The sequence below is a fragment of the Peromyscus leucopus genome, chromosome 2, assembly GCF_004664715.2.
Source record: "Peromyscus leucopus breed LL Stock chromosome 2, UCI_PerLeu_2.1, whole genome shotgun sequence".
NCBI classification, from domain to species: Eukaryota; Metazoa; Chordata; class Mammalia; order Rodentia; family Cricetidae; genus Peromyscus; species Peromyscus leucopus.
Window position 1 is genome coordinate 150,487,630 of NC_051064.1, and position 26,528 is coordinate 150,514,157.

Here is a 26,528-nt window from a genome sequence, read left to right on the forward strand (position 1 = left end):
AGAGGTTAGAATCGTCATTTACCTACTATGGTACTGTGGAGGTAAAATGGGAGTCAGCTCCTGGGAAGCCCTTAAATCATACAGAGCATCCTAGGAGCCCAGAATGAATGGCAGGTAGCACAGGTACTGAGGGCCCTAGGTCCACGCCAGCAGGCTTGTTCTATAGATCCAGACACTGAGTCTCAGAGGGCAAGCCATCCGTCCAGGGCCAGGTTCGGGGCTGTGAGGCAAGCTGAGACAGTCTCTGACAGCCACACCGTTAGGCTGTCCTTCTTTTTAACACATGTGCCCGAGTCTCGGGATCTCCTCCCGCAAGGAACCCATGCCTGTAGACACATGGGTGTGTCACCCTACCATGATCTCCATGGAACTCCAGCGTGACGTGCCCCAGTACATGGCCATCCCCTGGTTGATGACGTGGGTCATGGCCCGCACGGTCTCTGTGAGAGAGAAGGGAGACCATGGGTTGGGGCAGCTGGGGCGCAGGCCCAGCCTGGGGACAGTGTGCGGATGCAGGTGGGGTGCCAGGAGGAGGGAGCAGGCTGCAGAGGCGTCTTGCAAGCAGTGTACTTCCTGGCTCCCAGAGCTGAGTGTGGGTGTTGGGGAGGGGAGATGCCAGGAGAAAAGAAAACGGGATTGAAATCCTGAAGACAAGTTCTCTGACCAAGTAAGGCTTGCCGGGATCTCTGGAAAAAGGCTTGTGGGTAGCCCGATGTCCCCATGGCTGGCTAAGGGGATGAGGGGATGTGAACTCCAAGAGTGGGCCTCAGACTCTAGGATGAGGAGTAGGAATCCTGATCGTCAGGGGACCAGCTGGATGGATAAAGGCTACAATCAGACAGGCCAAGGCAGTGACATCAGCAATGTTGGCCAACGGCTCTGCCGGGCCATTCGCATTGGCGTCCCAAGGACTTCACACAGAGGGAGGTGGTGCCTGTAGGGACAAGGCAGGCCCTTGAGGCTGGGGCTCTGGAGAAGGCCGGCGTTTCTTGTTCTTGCGCTTGGGGAGCCAGAAGCAGAAGTGGAAAGGTTTGGGCAGACCACGCCCAGGCTGGAGTCTCCCTCCACACAGGCTATTCTCAGGTCAGTGGGGGTGGGAGGCTGGGGGCTAACTGTCCCTTCTGTGAGGGGCCAAGGTCTGGAGCAAACAGTTGTGAGTTTCCATAAGAGCTGAGATTTACAACATCCTAAGGCATGAATGGCTGAAACGTCTCCCACCCCAACAGCACACAGCACATGTTTCATCGTATCCAAGAGTTTTGGGGGCATAAAAATCTACCAGTTGAAAGTGTACATGGACTGAATGGGAAGAAGAAAGGAATGATCAGGAGTGGGAGGGGAGCAAGGAGGTGATGGGAGCGAATGTGATCGAGATACATTATATACATGTAGAAAAGTGTCATAACAAAGCCCGTTAATTACATATGGGTAATACAAGCCAATTAAAACCCCCCGCCTGTAGGCCTTCTCCCTGGGCTGTTTCACCTCTTAGAGGTGTGTTGGCTCTTCAAACAGACTTAGTCTTGGAGGGTGAGGGCTGGCTCCGTGGATTTCTCACAGGTCTGGTACAGTGCTTGCAAGGTCGACAGCCAAGGGCAGGGTAGGAATGTAGAGGAGCAAGTGTTTCTAAAAACATAGGGTAACGCCTGCCTCCCCTCTGAATGCCCCCCCCCACCCCCCCGAGCAGCAGAGACCCCTGGCAGGGACCGCGAGAGAAGGGGAAGAGAATGAAAGAGCTGACAGCCTGCCTCGGAAGGCCACTGGGTCCACACTACCCTCCTTGCATGGGACACAGTGCTGGCTCCTGTCTGCGCTGGCTTGGGGGTGTCTTACTTCATACTCATTCTGGGTCCCTAAGTACTGCTTTGGCTAAGGTCTATTCAGGGTGGGATCTGGGACATCCTCATCTCTGGCACTAAGGTCACTGGGAATTCTGGAGTGATGGACCCAGTAGGTTCACCCAGAGCACCAGGGAAGTCACACCTTATTTCTGCCCCTGCAGGGCAACTCTGCCTCCTGTCCCCCCTCTTCTGAGGTCAGGGTCTGTGGCTCTTTGGAGTTTCCTTCACCCCGCCTAGGTGAGGGGGCATGTGAGAAGGGAGTTTAGGCCTTCTGGGTCCTTCCCTGGGTCACTGGTTTTAACCAACAAAATGTTTTACATCAGGAAGAGGACAGAACCTGATTGGGAAGGTTTCGAGAGACCTAGAGGGTCCCGGGGCCCTACTCAATGGAGCCCAGGCTCCCGGGCAAGCTGCCCTAGTTAAGATTTTTAGAAACACTCTTGGCAACACCCAAGACCATGCAGCATGGTTCCCTACTCTTTTCAGCCAAGGCTTAGGTCCACATGCCAGAGATAGGGAAGCTGAGAGGATGGCCCACATCAGCCTCTCTCCCCAGCCTCCCCCAGAACTGTCTGGTCATGGTCATGAAGATCACAGCCAGAGAAACTGCATGATGCTCTTCCCATGCCGTGAGGGAGATGGAGACAGTCTAGCACCTGGGAATAAGGCTGATGGGCCAGGAGCCTGGTGTGACCGGCCATTCTAAGGGGCAGGGGAACATAGGTACCTGGGGGATCTGGGCAGAGGCAGGCTAGACGTGGGACACATGTTCAGGAGCTCTGTGCACCTGCACCAGCATGTCAGTGGACCCAGAAACAGTGACACTAAGGGACGACTGTCTTTCACCTCAATAATTAATGCTGCTTGTCAGGAACAGGGGGCCAAATCCTTCCAGTTGCAGCCAAAACCCAGGGCATCTCTGCAGCATCACACATAATACACGGGAGGGGTCAGGTGTCAGCACCAGCTGGCAGGCAGGAGCCCTTCCAGTGGGGAATGCTGCCCAGTCCCCAGGGAGAGTCTCCAAGGCCTATCCTTGAGGTAGGGTTCTAAGGCCATTTGCTGATGGGGATGGGCAGATACCAAGCATGGCATAAGGATGCCCTGGGCCTCAGCATCCTGCCAGCTCATGTATTCTTCAAGGAAGAGAATCACTCTGTTTTGATCCTGGCTGCTAGATGAGCAGACATGAGTAACCACATGCAGCCAGAGCTCACAAGGAACCGCTGTGGTCGATGGGCGGCTTGTTGGCTGGTTCTTCGCCTCTGTTGGAGGCTAGAACTTACCAAGCATGAACTATGAAAGACGTAAGTCTTAGAGGTTGCACAGTCTGGGGTCCCAGGACCCTTGTGGAAACCTAGTCTTTCCCAACCCTTCCCATCATACTATCCAAAGGTCAAGTTCTCAGGCAGGGACTGGAGCATCCTCAGATCAAGGGAGACCCCGGCAGAAAGCCAGCCGGCCGTGGCGGATCTCGGCATCACAAGCATGGAGTGGGGGACATGCACACCAGGAAGGAAGGACGGAATGTCAGCATGGATGGGCAGCGAGGGGCTACAACACCATTTTGCTTTCCCTTGGCTTGCACGATGTCCTTGTGGGGCACTTCCCCACCCCTTATGCATTTTATGGAGAAGTTTGTCATGGGGGACAGAGAGTCACGTAAATAAAAACACTGTCTCATAAAATGCAGCTCGGACACAGAAGTCAATAGTCGGCTGAGGGTACTGTGTACCTTCAATGATGAATGTCCTTGACTTGAAGGAACTAAATGGGTCCCCTGGTGATAAAAGAAAGATTTAAAGAGACCAGAGTTTATCGCTGTGGGAACACAGAGGCGTGGTATGATAAAGGGCAGGACAGAAGAGCACAAATCATTGCACAGAACAGAGTTCTGCTGAAAAGAAAGAATATATATATATATAGACACACACACCAGTGTGGTATATATATAAAAGCAAATGGAGACAAAATAACCAGTTCGACTTAACCTCCCAAGTCCCAGAAGCAGCGAAGCATAAATGAGAAGATGCTGAGGCAGGAGGTGGGAGAGATGGAGGGACCGGGAGTCGAGGGAATAAATAAACGCTAAAGAAACCCAAACGGCTCTTCAAAGCACTGAGTGCTTACTCTCCTTCAGGTAATAACTTACCCCCCAGAGCAAAAGACCTCTAAGCCCTCCCAGGGGAACGAGAATGAAAAGAATATAACAGTCCCCGACAGCCACCACTGTGCAAAATACCAACTGCTGAGAGAACGCTGCTGCTGGAGAGGTCCTGAACACAGCCAGGTTACAGATCAGGGCCTGAGCTCAGCCTAGCAGGGCCAGCCTACCCTCCCCCACCCAGAGGCCTAGCCACCTCTGCCCTGAGTGCCCAGCGTGAGAGTGCTTGACAGTCACCAGAACCTCAGAGCCGACCCACTGGTCGCCTGGCTTTGTCCTGCATGAACTGGATAGGGGGTAATCGGCTCACCTACCTTCCATGGGCGTGTTGGGGTCTGGGCGGTTGGCAAAAACCACGTCCACATACTCCAGCTGCAGCCTCTCCAGGGACGCCTTCAGTCCTAGAAGAACAGGAGGGGTCAGCACTGCCTGTGCTTCTAGATCCCCTTGGGCCTGGCTCAGGAGGCAAGAGAAGAGGGCAGGCCCTCTTCTCCACGTGGAGCTTTAGGGCAGGTGAGGGTCTTGAGGAGATGCCAAGACATCAGGTACATCTTAAAGGGAGTGGGCACCCTGGCTATTCTGGAGGATGTCAAGAGAACCACATGCCCTGAGACCAAATGGATACACGCCCCTTGGGCCACTCCCAGGACCTGGTGGTCTGTACTGTAGTAACAAGCAAGCCGGCATAGCATCACATGAGAGACAGCACAAAAGGCTGGGGTATCTGACACACACCAGTCACTAACCCACCTCCCAACAGCTCAGAGCCAACAGCCAGGGTGAAGACACTGAACCCGAGGTGGGAGGGGGCCAGGTGCCCCCCCCCCAGTTATGATGTTTCTTATGAAAAATATGACTTAGGTCAGAATAAATGGGGCTCTCAGAGGCAGGGCCCACATCCAGCCACCCCCACTCTGGGCTGCATGTCCCTTATTCCCAACAGCCCTGGTGGAGTGTGGGAGCTCTCTCAGCCTGCTTTCTAGACCTCCTGACACAAGCTCAGGGAGGCCCAGCCTGTCCTGAAACCTGAACATCTCTGTCCAGGCTCAGCACAGCCTTCATCCAATAGCGAGTCTCCTGCCTCTTGGCTTTTTGGAGCAGAAGAAAATGACTAAAGATAGGATCCATGTGCTCCAGGGTGAGGCCTGGGCTGGATTGCTGAAGGAAGGGATAGGGCTACTGTGCCTCTTAGCTTTCCTTCACAGGAGATCACGGGCTGGGGACACCATGGTGAGAACCCTACCCCCTCACCTTCGATTATGTGCTTCCGGGAAAGGCCTCTCTCTGTCTCCGCTCTGAAAAACAGGCCAACAGGGTGGGAGATGTTACAGTTGGAAGGGGATAAGGTTTATGATACAATGCTAGGAAGAAAGTCGGCTGGAACGTGACATCTGTGGGTGACAGCTGCAGGCTGAGTTTTCATGGCTCGGGGGGATACCTAGACGCTGACCCCAGGGTGGCCGTGGGGCACAAGGGCTTTAATATCACCTTGCTGCCCAGCTTGAATTTATTTATGCTTTTTGAGACATAGTTCAGGGTGGCCTCAAACTCATGATCCTCCTGTCTCAACTTCTCATGTAAACCTAGCTAGGATTTTTTTTTTTTTTGAGACAGGGTTTCACGTGTCCCAGGCTAGCTTCAAATTTGTTACATAGCCATGGATGACCTTCAGCTTCTGATTCCTGAACCTCCGAATGCTGTAATTACAGGCATGAACCACCACCATCGTTTACAGGGTATGAGGAGGAACGTAGGGCTTCAGGCATGCCTGGCAAGAACTCTACTGACTGAGCCTCATCCTCGGCCTATAAATCATGTTTATAACCTCCATGAGATGAACTTTATCCAGCCCTAGAGAATACAGAGCCAGATACCTGGAAACTGGCTGAGTGACAGGTGGCCCAGGGACTTTAAGATGGTTTAGACAGTTCATAATTTTCTGTTTTCTAGAATTTTTTTTTTTTTTTTTTTTTTTGGTTTTTCAAGACAGGGTTTCTCTGTGTAGCTTTGCACCTGTCCTGGAACTCACTCTGTAGACCAGGCTGACCTTGAACTCACAGAGATCCGCTGGCCTCTGCCCCCCAAGTGCTGGGATTAAAGGCGTGTGCCACCACCACCGCCCAAAGTTTTCTAGAATTTTTATAATGTCATATATAAGTAAAAATAATAAAAGTTAGACAAGGTCTGAGTAAAAGACAAGCTCAGCCAGAGCTGCTTGCAGTTTGGGAATACACCAGGTGGGCGTGAGGTCCCCGGGTGGAATGAGTGCCAGCCTGCAGGTAGCTGTGCAGAGACCAACATACCCTCCTTCCTCAAGAACAACAGTGCGACCCTGGCCCCAGCCTTGCGAGTGGTGTCTCCACAGGCACTGGGGCCGCGGTGGCCAGCCACCACCGGGAACACTACAAACTGTGACACTTACTTTCCACCCCAGAAGATCTTGGTGGTGATGACGAGGCTGGACCGTCTGCAGAGTAGAGGAGAGGAGTTACTGGACCTGGCTGGTGCTGGAGGTCTTTCCTCAGCCCTCACCTCGGGGTCCCACAGCTGTCCCACCTGGGAGCCTGGTGTGAAATGGGTGCCAAGCTCTGGATCTCCTCACTAACAGATGCAGCCAAGCACCTCCACACTGCAGGCTGCTTTTGGGGTCTGACTGCAGAGATGCAGTGCAGGAGCCAAGGTTTCTAGGGATCAGTGACAGTGGCTTCCACATCTCTACGTGTGCTCTTCAGCCCACGAGGGCCCGCTGAGGCAGGAGAGCCCCAAGTTGGACTCACAATGCCTGCTTCTTTGCAAGATGCACTGGTATCTAGCTACCCACATTGATAGGCAGTGCCAGCTTATGCCAAAGGAATGATGACCTAGTGTGAGCCTCTCCATGCACACCATCAGGGGCTCTACCTTGGATTACTGCATTGGAAGAATGTATTTGGGATGGATCAGAGCCAAGGGGAAACAGATGGGCTGCGTGAGAGGAGATGGGGGAGGGTGTCAGGAACCCTGTAGTGTGAGATCTGGTCACTGAGATTCTAGGTGACCACCAGGAAGGTCAAGGAGGAGGGAAGACCCAGCTTTGCCTGAGGCTTGGGCTGACAGAGGTGGGGATCTGTGGTGGGCACTGTGGGTTCGGTGGTGTTGGAATGAGAATGGTGTTTAAATGCTTAGTTCCCAGGTAGTGGAACTCTTTAGGAAGGATTAGGAGGTGTGGCCTTGTCGGAGAAGTGTCACTGGGCTGGGCTGTGAGGTTTCGAAAGCCCACACCAGGCCCGGTCTCTCCCTGGAGGCCTGCAGCCTGTGAATCCGACGTGTGAGCTCTGAAGGAGTGAGCTCTCAGGCACTTCTCCAGGACCATGCCTGCCTGCGTGCCGTGCCGCCATGCTCTCCACCACGACGCTAATGTACTGAAGCTCTAAAACTGTAAGCGAGCCTCCAATTAAATGCTCTCCCTTATAAGTTGTCTTGGTCATGGTGTCTCCTCATAGCAACAGAACAGTGACTAAGACAAGTCCTATTCTGCTGCCTTTGAGCTCTATCACCTTCTAAGCCCGAGAGGCATGATGTAGTTGGGTGCTGGGCTGAAGCCTGACACACACCCCAGGTTCAGCATTGCCTGGCCAGGCTAGACTAGTGATTTATAGACCTAGACAGTCTTCCTTCTGCTCACACGCTGATCCCTTTATAGATGCAGACAGTGAGCTCCTGAAGGCTGAACTACGGCTAAGGTCCTTGGATGGGGCAGAGAGGATGGAGTTCAGCTGAGAGTTAAAAGGCTTTCACATTTGGACCTCTGCGTGGTGCCCGTCATGCCCAGGCCACCTGGGAATGCTCATTTGCAGTTTATTTTGGCTCAAGACTGTGTTCAGGAAGTCCCATCCCATGAATCTGAGTGGAGCGGGACAAAGGTGTGTGTGTGGAGTGGAGGGGCTAGGACTAATCACAAACAGCATCACTTCTGCCTCCAAGAACTGAATTGTGCACCTCTTTGGGGACATGGTGAACTCTGGGACCCTGGCCTTAGCTGCTTGCCTGGCACCCCCTGTGGTGTGAAGACTCACTCCCTTGGAGGGGTGGAAGCTACTTCTCTTCTGAGAGGGTCTCCCCTTTCAGCAGGAAAAACTGGGCAACTTGAATTTCAGCAAGATTGCATGGGGCGGCCACAGTGAGTACTTTTTGTGTGCACAACAGGGTTTCACGGGGCTGAGAACGCCCTTGGGTGCCTGCTCCTTCTGCTTCCTGACAGGCACGTACCACTCTGCCTCATTTATGCACTGCTGGGAATGAACCCAGGCCTGGCAAGCACTCTAGCAACATTCCTAGCCCTCAGCAACACTCTTGTTGTCTAGCCTACTGGTGGCCCTTGCAGCGTACTGAATTAATTTTTCTATTAGAGAGAGAGAGAGAGAGAGAGAGAGAGAGAGAGAGAGAGAGAGAGAGAGAGAGAGAAGAGAAGAGAAGAGAAGAGAAGAGAAGAGAAGAGAGGGAGAGAGACAGAGAGAGAGAAAAGAGAGGGAAAGAGAGAAAAGAGAGGGAGAGAGGGAGGGAGGGAGGGAGGGAGAGAGAGAGAGAGAGAGAGAGAGAGAGAGAGAGAGAGAGAGAGAGAGAGAGAAGAGAGAGAGAAGGGGCTGGTGAGCCGGCTTGGTGAATAAGGCTGTGTGCTGTCAAGCTAGAAGCCCTGAGTTTGATTCCCTGAACCCACATGGCAGAGGAAGAGAACCAACTCCCACAGGTTGTCATTTGACCCCGATACTCTCAACATGGCATGTACCCATGACATGTCAGTAAATAAATGTAATGAAAAAATCAAAGAAAAAGACTGCACAAGCAGCTGATGGACCACTCCTGTGGTAATCAGCAAGGACCAATTTCCAAACGCTCATGGTTCCCACTGCAGTGCCATCCAAGTTCGGGCTTGCCCCAGGCAGACGGCCTGCCCACCCCAACCAGGAACCCCAGGATGCATTTGCCTCTCCTGCACTGCCTGCCACCCTCCACCCCAGCCTTCCTGTGTACCCTGGAGACAGACCACAGAGAACTGGATAATTACCTCCATCCCTTCTTCTTAATGATGTTTCCTAATACCACTTCAGCCCTGCAAAGCAAGAGCGCGAGAGAAGCAGACATGGGGATTTCATCTATGCATAACGGAAAAAAAAAAAAATCAAACCCAGCCCCACCGTGACAATGAGCCATCGGGTCCCCTCTGTGAAAATGCCATTGGTGTTGGAATGCCAGGCGCCTATGTGGCCTTGGCTCGGCAGCTCATTCCAGAAGGGGTGAGGTCTGCAACTGTCCAGGACTGGCAGCAGGGGTGGGGGTGGGGGCTGCTATTCCTCTGATGAAAAGGCCTTGTCCCTGAAGCAACACCTCTGCACTTGTTGGGGAAGGGAAGGTCCCCAGAACTCGATTCCTCGGCCAGCTGCAGATACACTGGGGAAAAGGCTCGGCCAAGGCACATGAGTACAATGTAGAGTGAACTTGTCTTTAAAAGGCAAGCGGTGCTCTAGGTGTCCTCTGCACACACTGACTCGGTATGCAGAGACAATGCACTTTCTGGGGACAGCATGGGGCTTCCAACAAAGCCTGTGTGTGCCTGTCTGCTTTGTGCGTGTGTGCACACATGTGTGTATGTGGCGTGAGTGCATTTGCGTGCAGCTCATTTCTCTCTTTATCCAACCCACTGCCTGTTCTTGGCATGGCTCAGGGTCCTGCTTCAAGCCGGGGCCAGCTGGGGTCACAAGCTGGCTGTTCCAGCTTCCCTTGGCACAGCAGTGCGGATTAACTTTTAAGAACTTTCTGCTTGTAGCAAAATGTTTCTAAGCAAAAACAACAGACGGAAAATGATCCAAACCCAGTGCTACATTCCAATTATAAAAGCGCCTGAGTCATCCACTCAGAAATAATGGGCTCTAATTTGCAAGCTGTTTAGCATATATTGTGAATGCCCCTCATTTATGGTCAGGACGCACTGAAAATTCAATCAGCTCTGGCCTCCTTTCATTCCTTGGTCCCCCAATTTGTCAGACAAAAGACCAGGAGAGGAGGAAGCTGATAGTGAGGCTGCCTGAGTGGCTAACCCAAGCCTCTTGCTTTCAATCTTGGCTGCAAGCTAGTGTGGGCACAGATATACTGCAGGTCGCCGAGAAGCACACAAATTACTGTCAGCAAGATAAGTGCACGCTCACCCCCAGTCAGTGGGGGGGGGGCAGCTTTGGCTGACTGCTTGCTGGACCTACGGCTAGCCCCTTGGTCAGAGACGCTTGGCCTGCCCTCAAGACACAGTGCTCAGCTCCTCAGTCACACTGGCCACTGGTGTTAAGGTATCTCCGCTGTGTGAGCAGACTGGCTTAGCTACAGGCTGGACTGTGGAGCTACAGCAGCTGGCTGAAGAGCTGAGGGCAGGGGACTCTGGAAACAACGCCACCGAGAGCAGGAAGCTTCTGCCCAAGGCCTTGGCTTCTAGCAAGGGGCTCCTGAGAGGCCCCCAGGATGCCCAGTGTCCAGTGTGGTGCCCTGGAATGCCAGCTCTGAGTGTCCAGTTAAACAGACGTGAAGGCAGGAACAGAGCAGAGTTTGGCATCAATGGAGATGAAGGAGGTGACATTAATCTGTGTTTGCTCTCCTGGGCAGCAAAGCCCAGGCAGGAGCTGGGCCAGGGAGGAGACCGGGAGATGCCTTTGAGCTGGGCATCTGCACCAGGCTCTTCAACCTCTGGCTGTTCTGCCTAGCGCGTCTGTCTGGAAAGCATCTTGCTGTGATTGGGAGCTGCTGCCTGTTTGGAGGAGGGGAGGGGCTGTGTGTACGAATGAGACAAGCATTACTGACGGAGGCTAAAGGGGTGGACGGACAGCTGTCGGGAGGGATCGGGCAGTTGTCCAGATGGGTTCCCTGATGCTTGGCGCTAAGGGTTCCCCTCTAGGCAGCAGGTACCATCCCAAGGCCCAGGAAGCAGGTGCTGGCCCCATGGCCATGGCACACAGCAGGTCAGGGCTACAGCCAGCCCAGCTGATGGGAACTTGACTGGCTGTAAACAGGAGTGGGCTGAGGGGAGGCAGAAAGGGAGCCAGAGAATGATTTCACCAACAAAAACTGACTTTTGGAAATGTGATGCAGGAGACTGGATGATTTGATTTCAGCCCATCTTTTAAAACTAAAGCCAACAGCTCTGGCTGAAGAGCACTGAGCCTTTGCATAATTGAGTTGGAAAGTTCATTGTCAAGATGGAAAGCGCTTCCTTCGCACCGAGGTTTGCCAGCTCCTGCTCCCCGAGCTCAGAAAGGCTGTCTGCCCCACAGCCTTCGCATCATTAAGACATGAACATGTCAGGCTCAGGGTGCTGGCCGAAGCTCAGCAGCACATCCACACAGCCAGGGAATCAGTAAATCTTGGCTCTAGCCCAGCACTGTGCCTTGGAAACCCTGGTGCCTGGGCACACAGGGAGTTCAGCAAGCAGCCAGTGCCTGAGTGTTCTGAGTCTGGCCCCATCCAAACATCTCCTAAGATCATTTAGAGCTCTAAAAAGAGGACAGCGTGGTAGTAGACACAATTCTGAGTGCCTGGGAAGGAGAGCTGGGAACTGAAGATGCGGCTCTTTGAAGGTGTCCCACGCCACCTTCTCCCATGGGAAGAGTACATACTTGCCAGCAGCGTAGACCTCTGCGGTGTCGAAGAGGTTAATGCCATTGTCATAGGCTAAGGTCATTAGGTGCTCTGCCATCTGAAATGATAAAACCAGAGCTGTTGTGGCTAGCACTGTCCTTCCAGCTCCAGGGAGGCTCTGGAGCAGCTGTTCTCAGCCTCCCTAATGCTCCTCACGTTATGGTGACCCCTAACCATAAGACTATTTCCATTGCTACTTCATATCTGAGTTTTCTGATGGTCTTAGGTGATCCCTGTGAAAAGACTGGTCAATCACAAAGGGGTCACGACCCACAGGTTGAGAACCTCTGGAGCATCAGTTCCCATGGCCTAGGTGCTTCTCCTGGCTTTTCTGTCCTTCCTGCCATTTTACCGGGAAACAGCAAACCCTCAGAAAGGACAAAGATGGCAAGACCGATGTGAGGGAAACAGCCTGCTGGCTATGAGATTTTTGGGGTCATCATGGAATGTGGCACCGGCACTAGTGTCCCTCCAAAATTCCCATGAACAAAACCTCAGGATGGGACCTCATCTGAGAGCAGGGTCTTTGCAAATGTAATTACCAAGATGGGGCCACATTGCCTCCTGGAGAGCCAGCCATGGGTTCCAACCTGACTGGCATCTTAGGCGAGGGCTACATGGTCATGAGAAGTGACTGCAGCGAGAAGTCTGCAAGCCGAGAAATGCTACCAGAAGCTGAGAGGGGCGGGGACAGACTCCTCCTACACACCTATGGAGGGACCAGGTCCTGACTGAAGACACGTGGTTGCCAGGACCTTGCCATGTCAGTCATGGGGCCCAGTGGCCAATCTTAGGAGGATGCCCCTCCCCTTCTTTTAAGATTTAAGTGTGGATTTATTTGTGTCTCGACAGCCCTCTCCCAGCTACCGCAGGAGGGCTGCATACTGACCACGGAGGGTCACACAACCACTCCACAGTGGGGCCGAGAGTCGTGTGGCCTTGGCGGGTGTTTCTCTAATATGACACTTGGCCATCCAACTGACCTCACTGCTGACCAGATCTTACTTCTTGAGCTCCCAGAAGAGTGAGCTTTGCTCCATGGCAAAGAGCAATGGGTGGTAGGTCCAGCTGTCAAGGAAGCTGGGAGCGCACTTGTGACCGATGTCCCCCACCAAAATACAGCAGAGAGTAGCGCCCGGACACTGCAGTCCTCAGAGGGGCACACCTATGGAATGCTGCTCAGGCACTCACCAGTCAGCCCAGAGTGGCTGGGTGATTCCAGCCCCTGCCTGGTTCTCTGGTATCCAGTGGTTTCAGGAATGAGGGGTGTGTGTGAGAGTGTGTGTGCATGTGTGCATGCATGCATGCCGAGGGACTCCGGGAGTGATACTGACGGAGAGCCCTGCTGGGAGCGGATCCATGCCAGGTGGTGTTCATGGGAAGGTGGGCTTGGTGCTACCAGACTCCCTGATTTGTCAGGGGATCCAAGAAATCCAGGCAGCGCTAAAACCTAGTTTTCAAACACTGCAGATACTGAAGAGCCTGGGTATCAAACACTGAGTCACAGCTGCTGGGGTCTGAGAACCAGAAGCTCCAGGATGATGAGGCCATGGGGCTCTGGAGATCAACCTCAGGGAGGGTTGCTGCGTCTTCTGTGGCAGCTCGAGTGTGAGCACGTCAAATACATGATTGCTACTGCTCTCTGGGGGCCTGAGGTAACTGCTGAGCCTTCTCCCACAGGTGCCACAGAAGGAACTCTCCTCGTGCTGGGCATGTTCTCCTGCGATGCCAACGCACGGGCAAGCGTGGCTTGTTCACTATTGCTTCCGCCCTGACCTTTCCCGGATGTACCCCGCCACCCAGCCTGAGCCATGCCCAGGGGGACTCTGCATGCTGCATCCCTCTGGCTAGGGGCCATGTGGCCTCCCTGGAGGGCTTCTGAGAGGAGAGGGCTTGCATTTTTGTCTTTCAGGGGCCTTTTCCTTTTGACAGGCATATGTTTCTGTACTGTTCCGTCTGCCTGACACAATGAAGGCTGCAGCCGCTCTGAACTTGGTCTCTAGCACACACAGTACCTCCCGGAAACCAGTTTAAAGTGGTTCATGGAGAGCTTCATTCCTTCTCTCTTTTTCTTTACATTAGATACATACTTACTGGAGCTGGCATGGGCTCAGCTTGTAGAGTACGGGCCCAGCATGCCTGAAGCCCTGGGTTCAGGTTCAGTTTCCAGCAACACACAAAGACAGGAGTGATAGCTGTTAACCCCAGCACTCAGGGGGTGGAGTCAGGAGGGTAAATTCAAGGTCATCCTTGATTACATAGTAAGTTCAAGGACAGCTGGGAATGCATGAGACTGTCTAAAAAAATCTTTACTAAATTACTAAAATCTATACGGAAAAACCTATCATACTAACCCTAAAACATTTTTTTGGAGGCAGGTGGAGACGGCTCAATGGTTAACAGCACTGGTTCTTGCAGAGGACCAGGTTTGGATCCCAGCACCCACACACCAGCTTACAGACATCAGTAGCTCTAGTTCTAGGGGATCTGACGCCCTCTCCTGGCCTCCTCAGGCACTGCATGCATGTGGTGTATATACAGGCAAAACACTCAACACACATAACTGTAACTAAAGAAGATAACTTTTTTGAGCCAGGGTCTCATTATGCAGTCCAAGTGTTCCTCAAATTCAGGCTTTTTCTGCTGCAGCCTCCTGAGTGCTAGGACAGTGGCAGTCATCGCCAGTTCAACAGTACTGGCACACGCACAGGGCTGTGCGGCCATCACCACCATCCTCGCTGCACGGCCGCTCCACAGATGATGGTGGATGGTTGCTGTGATGTCACAGCGCAGGGGCCATCAAACCTTTTCCCACTGGGACAGATATTTAGTGACTCAGACATCCTGGGCTAGATGATCTGTCATGTACATCTGTCACGTACTCAGCTTTGTCTCTGCATCAGAGGCAGCCATACATGTGTCAACCAGTGAGTGTGGCCATCTATGTGTCAATAAAACTTTACTCACAAAAAACAGACTGCAGACTCACAGAGACAGGAAGTAGATTAGAGGCTAGCAGGGACTGGGAAAGTTGCCACTTACAGGTATGGAGTTTCTGTTTGGAAATAGAAGTTATCATTTTCATGGCAACACGAAGACACCCAACGAGCTACACCCTTAAATGGTCGTTTTGTCTGTGTGTGCACGAATGCACTTATGCACAGTGACAGAGGTGTCATTCTTTAGGCTACTGTCCAACTGTTCACCCTGACTTGTTTGAGTCGCTCATTTGTCCTGAAGATTCCACTAGGCTGACTGGCCAGTGAGCAAATCCTCCAGGTCTGCTGCTGGGATTTCAAGGACACACTGCCCACCCCCCCTTATGAGTCCTGGTAAATGCTTCGCTGGCTGCAATACCTCTCCAGCCCCAACATGGTAAATTTTATGTTTTATATATTTAACCAAAAGTCCTCAAAGTGGGGTGGAAAGCAGCCCACGGTAGCCTTGGCTTCCTGACTGGCTCTTACCAAACAGCCAGAGGATGAATACTCTTCACCTGGCACAGCCCGGGGCCCTAACATTTGGCATATATATATGTATATATATATTACACAAACTGTGGGATCTGATACAAAAATTCTTCTTGTTCCTTCACTAGGTTGTTTTTGTATGCCACATCCTTCCAGACCCCGGACTCTGTCATCTATTATTCCTGTGCTCCTCCAGGTGGATGTCATCAAGGTATGACCCCCAACTTCTTTATCCTTGTCATCCTGTCCATGACTGAGACATGGTGGGGAGCAAAGCCAGCTGGAGCTGCCACCTGAGATTCATTCATCAATACTCAGTGTCCACAAGGACATCACGCCCTGTAGCTAGTGCAGGACAGTCCGCTCCCTTTACCCCCCCCCCCCAGTTCTTCCATCTACTGTATCAGCGCTGCCCTGAAAGGGAGGTGAGGCTGAGTCAGACATGACTTATTTGAGACAAACCACACATGTCCCATGGCTCCAATTTCTACCCTGAGCTCTGGGGACCAAAGCTTCACCTTAGAAGCTCCCGATTCACCCTGAGTCTCCAGAAGCCTCAGAGCGGAGGACAAATGGTCCAATGGCCAGCTACTGCTATAAAAATAAAGACCCAAACCGCACACTGCATTTAAATCTCTGTGGGAGCCAAGTTTTCCCTAAAAACTGAGCAGTCACAGCTAACAGCGTCTCAAATGGACTCACTTATGAATCTTTAAACACAAGCCTTTCTGCAGCACACTGGGCAAACACAATAGCTGAGAAGGCACAGACGCTGAGAGCTCTCCTCTCTGACCTCACACTGTCCGGAAGTGCACCCCTTTCCTTCCCATAGGCTCTGTGACACCAGCAGCACTCAGATCGGCTTAGTGTCACCTTGTGGCCCAGCAGCAGATGAGCCCCAGAAGACAGCAGTTCCCCGTCGTTAGAGGAGCATACGGTCAGGAGCACAGTGGGCCGATGGCCTGCACAGGTTAACGGATACATACGGATGGGCCACTCATGTGGCTTTCTCAGAGAGCACAGCTCAGATCCCTATCCAGCTTTGCCACTTGGAAAACACGGGCCTTGAATGCTCAGGGTTAGCATGAGAATCCTAGATTCCCAGGAGCTGAGAGACTGAGTTCTCAGCTAACTAGTGCCACCAGGTACAACGTCTTTCTTGGCCACTACCCGCCTGGCTTGCCTGGCCACTGGGGTAGGATACCTTCAACAAACAAAGAGAAGAGGCTGCCACAGTGGCCTCCATGAGCACACAGTCCCCGGTTTATGCAGGGGACTTAACGCTGTGCCTTGGGGCGGAGGGCTCCCTGTCTTACCTCATCGGTGATCTGGCCCCCGAAGGTCACCCATGTTCCTAGAAGGAGAGACATAAGCTCAGGTTAGACCATCTGACAGTGGCCAGAACGGTCTTGTGGGTACTCAGACTTTGAAGTGTAGGGCATGGGGTCAGGGACAGCCACATGCCACCCCTGCTCTGGGTTGAGCACATCCTGTGTGTGTGAACCCCTGGCCTCCAGGGTGAGTCTCCAAACATGGTGACAGTAGCCTGTCTGGGGGACAGAGAGCTGGGTAAGCTGAGGAAGGCTGTGGAGGCTCACACCTGTAACCTGAGCACCTGGAAGAGGAAGGCGGGACTACCCCGAGTGTGGGCTCAGTGTGGGCTACAGTGGGAGACTGGGGCCAGTGAGGGTGTGGTGCCGTCCCAAAGAACTAAGGAGGGTGCTTCGCGATGACGGCTCTGTCTGTTGGCGAGGGTTAGGTGTGGGTGTTATGGCAGGAGGGGTAAAAATTGTGTTTGTCTTGAAGATGGAAGACAGTGGGTTCTGAGCACTGAGCTCACATCTGGAGAAAGGAACAGGGCGAAACTGAATGGTCTTTCCTGGGGACTGTCTCTCTGAAGTGATGCTTAGAAGCCAGCGAGAAAGCTTCCTGGGCCAGTGAGAGTCAGGGGCTTCTCTGACTTCTGGGCAGGGGTGAAGGGCTTGTGTGCAAAGGACTCCCAGGGTCCTCCTGGCCTTTCCAGGATAAGGTTCTGTCCCTTCTTTCTTCCCAGCCTCCGGTTGCCATGGCAACCTAAGCTCCCAGAATCATAGGTTCTCAGTGTAGCTCTCTATTAAGGGTGGGGCCGGCTTGCTTGAAGCCCCCATATCCTTGTTCATGAGGGGTTCCCGTACTTACCAAGCCCCAGGCAGGAGACCCGAAGGCCGGATTTGCCCAGGTTCCTGAAAAAGAAAGACTGAGTCAGACCTTGGCCCAGGCAGGATGCCGCCAGCCAGGCTTGATCACCAGTGCCAGCCTGTTGTCTGCTTCCACCCAGCATAAATGCTTTCTGAAAGGCACAGAGAACTGTGTGAGGGAGGCCACTGCTAGCCTGCTGTGGGGGTGACATGGCAGTCGTTCCTCGGGCCCACACTGGGCTCACACAGGCCTGCTGCAGAGGGTTGCAGAGCTGCCTGAGGCAGAGGACAGCACTGACAAGGGCTGCTGCTTGGATGGACAGGCTGTGAGGCGACTGATTCGGGTCTGTGTGTGGCCAGAGGATCCAACGCTAAGTTCCTTCTAGAGGGCACATTTGTGACCTCGACTATGGGTTGTTTGGACCTCCCTCTGCAAACAGAGACATGGAGTTAGTCCTGCTTCATCTGGGCCACAAAGCTGGCCTTTGCCCTTCGATGTCTCAGAGGCTGGTGGCTTGGGTGTCTCTGCAATTCCCCAGCAGGGTGGTTCTCACTCTGTCACTGCTAGGCCTGGCAGCCCATGAAATAACTTCACACGACCCACTGAGGCCTCTACATGGTAGGACACACCTTAGTGTGCAGACAGGCTTTTGGGTCATCATTAATATTCTTAGGAGGCCGTAGAGGGTAAAAGACTTCTGTCAGAGACTGGCCCACCTGTTTATCCTTGTACAGGCCAGCCTGGACCCCCACCCCAGGAGACGGTAGATCAGGGACTCTTAAGCATCCTGTCAGTTCTATGGTGGGTCTCACGATTCCCCAATCCAGAGGACATACTGAGCTCATCCCGGGAAGTGGGGAATGTGGTTCCCTTTGGCAGCCAGCTCAAGCTACCCACACGGTGCTCCATGAGCACTCACTCCTGGCCTGTGTGCGGGAGACACAGACATGACCTGCCCAGATGGTAAACTGACAAGAGGCGGGGTGCCACAGTCTACCTGGGCCCTTACCCTTCTAGGCTGGACTCTACTTCCTCGTGGCTCCTGAAGCTCCACGTGCCACTTTGCTCCCCAAGGGCCAGCCACCCCCAGAGCCAGTAGGGCACTTCCAGCAAGGATGCTGGCCGCTGTGAGCATGGATGATATAATTCACAGGCCTGGTGCCTGGTCACAGGACATTGACTTATATGTATTTTGTTTCCCAAAGAGGCAGCTGCCCAAGACAGAGTGTATGACATTTGAGAGGCCTTGTCTTTATACAAAACCATCAAGGGACACATCAAAACAGGCTCTGATGAACTAGGCATGGTGGCACACACCTGTGGGCCAGCACTTTTTTTTTTTTTTTTTTTTTTTTTTTTTGAGATAGAGGTTTCTCTATTATGTATCTGGCTGTCCTGGAAATCACTATGTAGACTAGGCTGGCCTCAAACTCTCAGAGATCTGCCTACCACTGACTTCTTCTCTGACTTCCAAGTGCTGGGATTAAAGGCATGTACCACTATGCCTAGCCAGGTCCCAGTATTTGGAAGTCTAAAGCAGCTTTAGAAGCAGCAGATTTCAGAGAGTTTGAGGTCATTTTGGGCTGCATAATAGCAAGATCCTGTGTCAAAAACCCAAAACAAAATAAAACAAACAAACAAAAAAACGAAAATAACAAAACCTCCAAACTGAATAGATATTAATATTTCTGCATTAAAAAGATAAATGATGTTTCTGGGCTTCCCCCTTATAAATCAGTGAATTCATCCAATGGTGCCCTTAGTACCGTAAGCACCAGACAACCTGTAGACCTGGGCTTCTGGAGCTAGCATGAAAGGCAGGGTCGCATCACGTATGGATTCTGCAGGGGCCAGATCTGGACAGAAAAGTAACTGTAGTGAAATGTGACCAAAGTGCCCAGAAGGGGCACACTGATTACAGAGACCAAAGGTTTGCCAGCTGCCATAGTTAAGTTTCTGTTGCTTTTATAAAAGCTGTGACCAAAAGCAACCTGGAAAGGATGGGTTTTTTGGGTTACTGATCCCTGGTCACAGTCCGTTGAGAGAAGCCAAGGCAGGAACCTGAAGGTGGGGATTCAAGCAGAAGCCATGGAGGAGTGCTGCTTACTGGCCTGTCTAGCCTGCTTTCTTAAACAATCCAGGACTACTTCCCAGGAGTGGCCCTGCCCACAGAGAGATGGGTCCTCCCACACCAACCGTTAATCAAGGAAATGCACCATGGAATGCCCACAGGCTGAACTGATCGAGTAGTTTCTCAGGTGGGACTCCTTCTTCCAGGTGACCCTGTCCGGTGTCACCCTGACAAAAAGTCAGCGGTACAGCAGCTGCTGGGTCACAGACCACCCTGAGAGGCGGATCGAGACTGCTGCTTTCCAGGAATAGTCACAGATACCCTTAGGGGCCTGCTTGTAACATCTGGGGGTTTGCAGAACCCTGGACCCTTCTGGATCAAGCCAGCTGTTCAGAAGGCAGCCTGGAGCCACACTTCTGCAGAACACCTTCACATGTGACCACAGGCGGTAACTTCCGGACAAGAGGCAAGTTTTCACCTGTCACCCCTGAAAACCTTTATCACCATAGTGCTGTAGCTGAGATTTGAACCCAGGTCCTTACATGCTGGAACACACTGCATGTTCTTGGAGAAAGAGCAGCTTTAGAAGCAGCAGGTGAAGACTGAAAACAGGAGGCTGGGCCCACCTGTGCCCATCGCCTGCCAGTTCGGGGCCGTGCATTGAGAAGCCATGCACTCTCAAGTGTGGCCGAGAAGCCGATGAACTTCCCCAAAGGTCTCTCTCTTCCCCTGTGCTGGGTGGGGACCAGGGAGTGTGGCTCTGGGTGGTGTCCTCATCTACTATCCTTAGGGATACTTTAACAAAACTGGGGCACTGCTCCATGCTGTAATTACCCTGCTCAACTTGTTCCTTGTTAAATGATGGTATCGGTCCTGCCATCTGCTGCCAGGCCTCCAGAGAAGAGGGGACAGTCACCTCGAGGCTGAAAGCTATATGTTCAGGGCTGCCGGAGAGGGCAGAGAGCATCTCAGAGCCAGGCCTGCATGGTGGCTGTCAGCACGCTGTCACCCTAAACGGGAAAATAACCTACATATTTCCTTTCTTTAATTAAAACTTGATGTCATTGTGAAATAATTGGTCAAAGTCCCCACGCCTTTCTCATAAAATAATTGGTCAAAGTCCCTAAGCCTTTCTCTCTCTCCTGAGGTCTCTCAGACACCACCTTGGCCAGAGAATGCAAATCCTTGGCTAGCAAACTCCTGCCCAACGGCTGTGCCTCAGGCTTCAGGTAGGGCCTGAGCAGCCGGGCCCCAGGAAACAGAGTCTTTAAAAGGAGTTCTGGGCCTTTCACCTTAGCCACCTGAGAGAAGGACAGAGAGAAGGAGAGAGAGGCTGGCTGAGGTAAAGACCACTCTACCTTCACTATGGCTAGGGAGTGAGAGGAACAGGGATTCCGGCGGCACCTTGGCCTCACAGCCAGGCCCCCTGTGCTGGGTGTGGGATACCAGCTAGACCCTGGATGCCCCAGGACAGGCCTGGGCCTTCTTTTCTTTATCTTCTGACTAGAATAGGGTCCCAGGGAGTGTCAGCTGAGGGACGATGATGTTCGTGCCATTTGTAAATGAGCAGTACACATCCAAGATCAGATCCTCAGTGCTCCTCCTACCTCCCCAAGCAAGGCAAGAACTGTGTCCTTGGTTCTGAGCACCTCTGTCTCCCTTCACCCCGTGGGCTGTGAAGCTTCAGTGGACAAGCATGCCCGGAGTGTCTGTGGGGAAGGGGAGGTGGAGCACCAGGATGAGGCCCATCCTTGGTCCCCACGGCCTTAACCAACATGTGGGATGCGGCCCTGAGGCAGTCACTGTGTGGCCACTTGTGAGACAGGTGCCCATGAGGCATGTTAGCAGGGAGCCCCCTTAAAGGGACTTGTGGATCATGCTTTAGATACCCGTTCTTTCAGCCCCTAGGAAGCTGCACATCATTTCCTGGGGTATGGTCCCCTCCCTCCAGATCGCACCAAGAACAGAGGACCAGGTCCTGCTGTGGGGAAGGCTCTGCTCTGCCGTCAGACAGATGGGCACTGCATCTAAGGGGAGCTGGGGCTGGAATCCGAACCCAGGTCCCCAGACTGGAAGCCTTTCACTGCTGTATCTTACCCTCCCTGTCTTCAGCGCATGTATGCATACGCAGACACACACAAGGACACACATGCACACAGACATACAGGAACACATGCACAGACACACGTGGGTACACATATACACACACAGAGACATGCATGTGAACACTATGCACACATGATCACTGGGAGCACTTGGGTTCTTTGAGATCCACTTTTCCCTTCACTTAGAGCTCTACGTGTACAGAAACAGCTACACTCGTGTGAAGTCCCGGCGAAACTCAGACTGGCTTCAAAGTCACATCAGGTAACAAGAATCCAAATAAATACACACATAAACACGGACCTACACACACATATATGCATACACAGACACGAATACAGATACATACACACATACATACATACTTCTATTTGGTCCTAGCTTTTAATGGCTACCGAAACAAAGATACAAACCACAGAGATTGTAGAGAGTTCCATTCTGATTGTCCCCACCAAGCTTAGAAGATAGAAAAAGAATTCTTTAGCCGAGATGTTTGTTGATGAACGCCTAACAGCCCCAGGACCCGGGGAGGCCAGGGTCTGAGTGCAGATGCAGGACCCCAGTCTCATGCCAGCGCTCACCATGATGGGACCTCAGGGATGTGGCTCCTTTACATCTCGTCTACCTTCTGGGAGCTGGTCCTGGGGAGGTTTAAGCTCAACGTGACACCAGCCAGGAACTTAGAGGACCCTCCTGCAGTCAGCGAGGACCACCTGTGCTTGGACTGTCTGAGGCACCAGAAGCAACTGCTCCGATTCCAGCTTTAAGAGGCCTTCCCCAACAGGCTGTCTGGGTGCCAGAGTGCTCCCCTGACCTGTTCAGCCTGCACAAACCCAGGGAAGAGCCCTTTCCCTGGAGACTCCATGTGGAGAGGCCCCCTCCCCCTTTCCTCAGAGCACGCACTTCAGGTGCCCAGTTGCTCAGACCCTTGGGCTCTGAGTCTTAAACGGGAGCGAGAAGGACCCCAGCATCTTCTGGGGCCTGTGATATAGCGGAAGCAGGAAGTGGTGAGGGCCATGGCTGATGTCCTGAGGTCAAACAGTAAAGTCTGATGAGGTGATTTACTATAGGAGCTGAGCCCAGAAAAGAGATAAAGACAGGGAGAAGAGCCAGTGACTATATACCACCCCCCTCTGTGGCCAAGGAGAAGAGACCTGGAGTTGACCAAGTCTCAACTTACTTTTTTTTGCAAGTCTTCCAGGTGCTAAGAGGCCCTTGGCGGAAGCTGCCCCGGGTGCCATAGAGACATTTTCAGGAAGGTGAGAAGGCCAGTCCCCGCCCCACAGAACTGACTGCTCTGCCTACCTATATTTCATCCCTGGCTGCTTCACGTTGGTGTCGTTGCTGTTTGGAGCGCTCTGCACCGACAGCTGTCCCAGGCTCCGGGCTACCATGGCCACGGCACGGAAACGACTACGGGTGCCCGGGCTGGGGCTGCTGGCTGCCGAGCGACCCAGACGATCTTCAGGGCCACGGGTCTTGAGGCTGTGCTCCGAGCACACGAAGGATACCTGCATGTTGAAGCCCGGCTCTGCTCCTGCTGGATTCAGGAGTCGCCTGCTCCTTAGGAGCCCTTCCCTGCCTCTGATGAGACTTTATCCCAGAGGGTGAAGATGTGGTGGGGAGTTCTCTCAGAGAAAGGATTTCTGAGGGCAACAGAGGACCTGCCTGTGCAGCCGAGTGGAGGGCATCAAATTTCCAGATGATGCTAGACAAGCCCTCATCTGAGAGGAGCTGAAGATCGCGGGGGGAGCTGGAGGTCCAGCAGGGAGGAGCCATGTCCACTCTCTCCTCACACCCCCGTCCCCAGCTGGCTTTTCCCTGTACCACCCTGCTCTGGCCCTGGCTGTTTCACGTCCCTGGCAGTCTCCAAGAGCACACCACCAGGCTGGGCTGCAAACGACTCACGACTGATGGGCACAGCCGCCTTCTTCTAACAGGAGTGGAGTCCCTTCCTCATGACCTCGCCGCTGGGTGGCTGGATGTATTCCTTGGGGTGGTAGCCTGGGGTCGAGCAGGGCTGCTGTGATTGCATGCTCCTGGGGTGGCCGCTCAGGGGGTCTCAGGGAGCGCAGCTGCTTCTCCTGGTCCTCCTGCCTGGCTCCTGGCTCTCTACACATGGGGTGCCGGAGGCTCCTGCGGAGCCCGTGAGTGGCCAGCGAGAGGCGCAGGCAGTGCTGGAGAGTCATTATTCATGACGCAGGATGCATAGCCGCCTGCCCTGCTGGTCCCTGGGGGCTGGCGCTGGCTGCTCCAGGCTGACCTGCAGCCCCAAGCCTGGGTAGGCAACACTGGGCCAGGTGTGTGTGTGTGTGTGTGTGTGTGTGTGTGTGTGTGTGTGTGTGTGTGTGTGTGTGTGTGTATGCACGGAGCTAGTGTTCATCTCTCTCTGCTCAGGGCCAAGTTACCAGGAAAGGGAAGGGAAAGTGTCCACTCTGACATGATGACCAAGGAAAGCAGGCGGGTCCAAGAAGCACAGGTTAATATTATGTCACAGCAGGCACCTGTAAGTACTTCTGGAATGAATGAATGAATGAACGAATGAGTGACCCAGGCCCCTACCCTCCCATCCCCATCCTCAGCATAAGGAAGGTCTCTCACTGAGCCTGATTTGGCTAAGCTGGCTGGCTAGCTTGTCTCAGGGATCCATTTGTCTCTGACCCCCTCCCCAAGCATTGGGCACACACTGCCACGCCCAGCTTTGCATGTGGCGTCTGCGAACCTGAACTCAGGTCCTTTACTGGCTGAGCCACCTCCAAGCCTGTGCCCCCGCCTTTGGGCACGGCCGATACGAAGGACACCTTATGCTCACTGTGCAGCCTCTCAGACTTGACCACCCTCGGGAACAAAGATCTGAAGACGTGTTCTAGGTCAAGCTCAGCAGGCAAAGTGCTCAAAGTCTGAGCCTCGTTAACTGCTCAGGATCAAAACCAACAAGCAAGCAAACGGTGGACAAGCAGTATGCACCTGGAAGAGCTCATCACAGCAACTCTGGCTTCCCATGGCGGAAGTCACCAGACCCTAGAGTGTGCCCCCTCCCCCCCACACCCATGCTTCCTCCACAGACGAGCAGAGCCTCAGGTCCCTGTGAGCTCAGGCCTAATGCAAAGGAGGGCCCAGTCCCTGAGGGTAGACCTGGACCTGGGCACACAAGCTGGGAGGATAGGGTTGGTGCCTTTACCAAGGATGTCCTGGAAGGTCACACAGGCGCCGCCTACAGAAGCCAGGACGGGTCTAGTTCTTCTGCCAGCATCCCACTTAGGCAGCCGGGTTAGCTGGCCTGAGGCCCTGTGCTCCAGATCGGCTGGGGCCCTTTCCAAGCACACTGAGTGGAAGGGGGGTTCAGGGGAGGGTGGTTAAGTTTCTCCTGCAGCCTGGACCCTGGGGCTCGCAGAGGACGGCCCTGGCCTTTCAAGAAGGCAGAGCAGACACTCGTCTCCCTGCCGGCGGCTCGCTCTTCCTTTGGATTGAGCAGGAGCAGATCTTAGCATTGCAGCCTCCCCTCAACACGAAAAGTCTGAGACCAAATAGAAAAACGGAACTCAACTCTGGCTAATAACTCATGGGATCTTTTAACACACTCCCTTTATTCCTCAGAGCTTTGAGCTTTTCTGTGTTGGCACAGAGCAGCCTGCACAGCACTCAGCCACCAACAGGACCTCAGAAGAACCTGTTAGAAATGCACAGCCTGAGCCCCAGACCCATCAGTGGCTCTGGGGTAGTTTCTGGAGGCAGGTTTTTAAAATGACTTATTTTTAGGTTTAATTATGTGTATGCACGTGTGTCTGTATGTGGGTATGTGCATGTGTGTGTAGGTGCCCACAGAGGCCAGAAGAGGGTATGGGACACCTGGAGCTGGAGTTACAGGTGGCTGTGAGCCACCTGCTGTGGGTGTTGAGAATCACACTCCAGTCTTCTGTGAGAGCTGTGTGCACTAATAACTGCTCAGCCACTCTCCAGCTGGAGGTGTGTCTAAGCAGGAGCTCTGAGCTACACGTGCTGGTCTAGCAGAAGCCCCTGTCCTTTCTTCTTATGTATTTCTCTGTGCTGGCTAACCAGGGCATCTCACAAGGGCGGGGGGCCTCACTGTTCCTCCAGAGTCACTCTTAACCACGTGGGGTGCCATAAATAGCTGGGCTAGTGAGTGAGGCCCAGAGAGGCAGAGTCACTGCAGAACTGGGGACTCACTCCCAAGTACGTTCCCAGAGAAGGCGAATCACGTGAAACCATAAAAACGTGAACATAAATGTCCATAACAGTGTTTTTCACCATAGTCAAAAGATGGCAACAGCTCAAATGCCCACCAACCGACCAACGGCCGCACAACATGGGTTCATCCCACGATGGAATAATAACAGCAGTTCAGCTGTGAAAAGAAGTCCTGACACACGCTACGGCAGGGGTGGAACCCCACGCTGCTGCCGCAGGGAAGAAGCAGATCGCAAAGGTCACACCCTGCCACCTCATTTGCATGAGACGCTAAGGAGAGGGAAAACACCAGTGCACAGCGGCTGCCAGGGTGCAAGGGGAGCGGAAGTGAGAAGGGGGTCAGCAATTGATAGGCGGCGGTGCGTGCGTGCGTGCGTGCGTGCGTGTGCGTGCGTGCGGTGATGTGATGAAAATATTCCAAACTTCCATGTTATCATCATTATTATTGCTTGTGCGTAAGTAGGTGTATGTGTGGAGGTCAGGGGACGACTTCTGGGGCATCTGCTCTTTCTGCCCATCCTTTCATGGGTTTTGAGGATTAAACTCAGGTTGCCAGGCTCATATGGCGGGTCCCTTTACCCACTGAGTCATCTTATCAGTTGGTTGTGGTATTTTTTTTTTTTCACAAGTCTATGAGTACACAGAAACTGTTGAACTGCATCCTCCAGTACTTGAGTCGTCTTGGTGCTGGGTGCTAGGGATCACACCCAAAGCCTCTTGGAGCTATGGAGGCATCCTATCATCGGCTCTACCCTAACCATTTTCTTTCCAATGACATTTTGAGACGACGTTTCCCTAAGCTTCCTAGGCAGGCCTTGAACTTGCAATCCTCCTGC

At 53.1% G+C, this 26,528-nt stretch overlaps 1 protein-coding gene across 7 annotated transcripts in view; it reads right to left on the reverse strand.

Annotated features, from left to right (window-relative positions):
- The window catches only part of Kcnab2 (potassium voltage-gated channel subfamily A regulatory beta subunit 2), an 87,134-nt gene that overhangs the window by 5,995 nt on the left and 54,611 nt on the right, over nt 1-26,528 (reverse strand). For 5 of the 7 annotated variants that reach the window (XM_037203245.1, XM_028883072.2, XM_037203244.1 and 2 more), the window contains 8 exons: nt 17,310-17,353; nt 16,448-16,485; nt 11,640-11,719; nt 9,050-9,094; nt 6,428-6,472; nt 5,257-5,300; nt 4,320-4,406; nt 355-440 (listed from right to left, as the gene is read on the reverse strand). In XM_037203245.1, the coding sequence (XP_037059140.1) occupies nt 355-440; nt 4,320-4,406; nt 5,257-5,300; nt 6,428-6,472; nt 9,050-9,094; nt 11,640-11,719; nt 16,448-16,485; nt 17,310-17,353 (469 nt within the window). Of the gene's footprint in view, nt 1-354; nt 441-3,576; nt 3,622-4,319; nt 4,407-5,256; nt 5,301-6,427; nt 6,473-9,049; nt 9,095-11,639; nt 11,720-16,447; nt 16,486-17,309; nt 17,354-22,788; nt 23,016-26,528 lie in introns of those variants that run through there. The other 2 variants (XM_028883073.2, XM_028883074.2) reach the window with 2 other exon arrangements.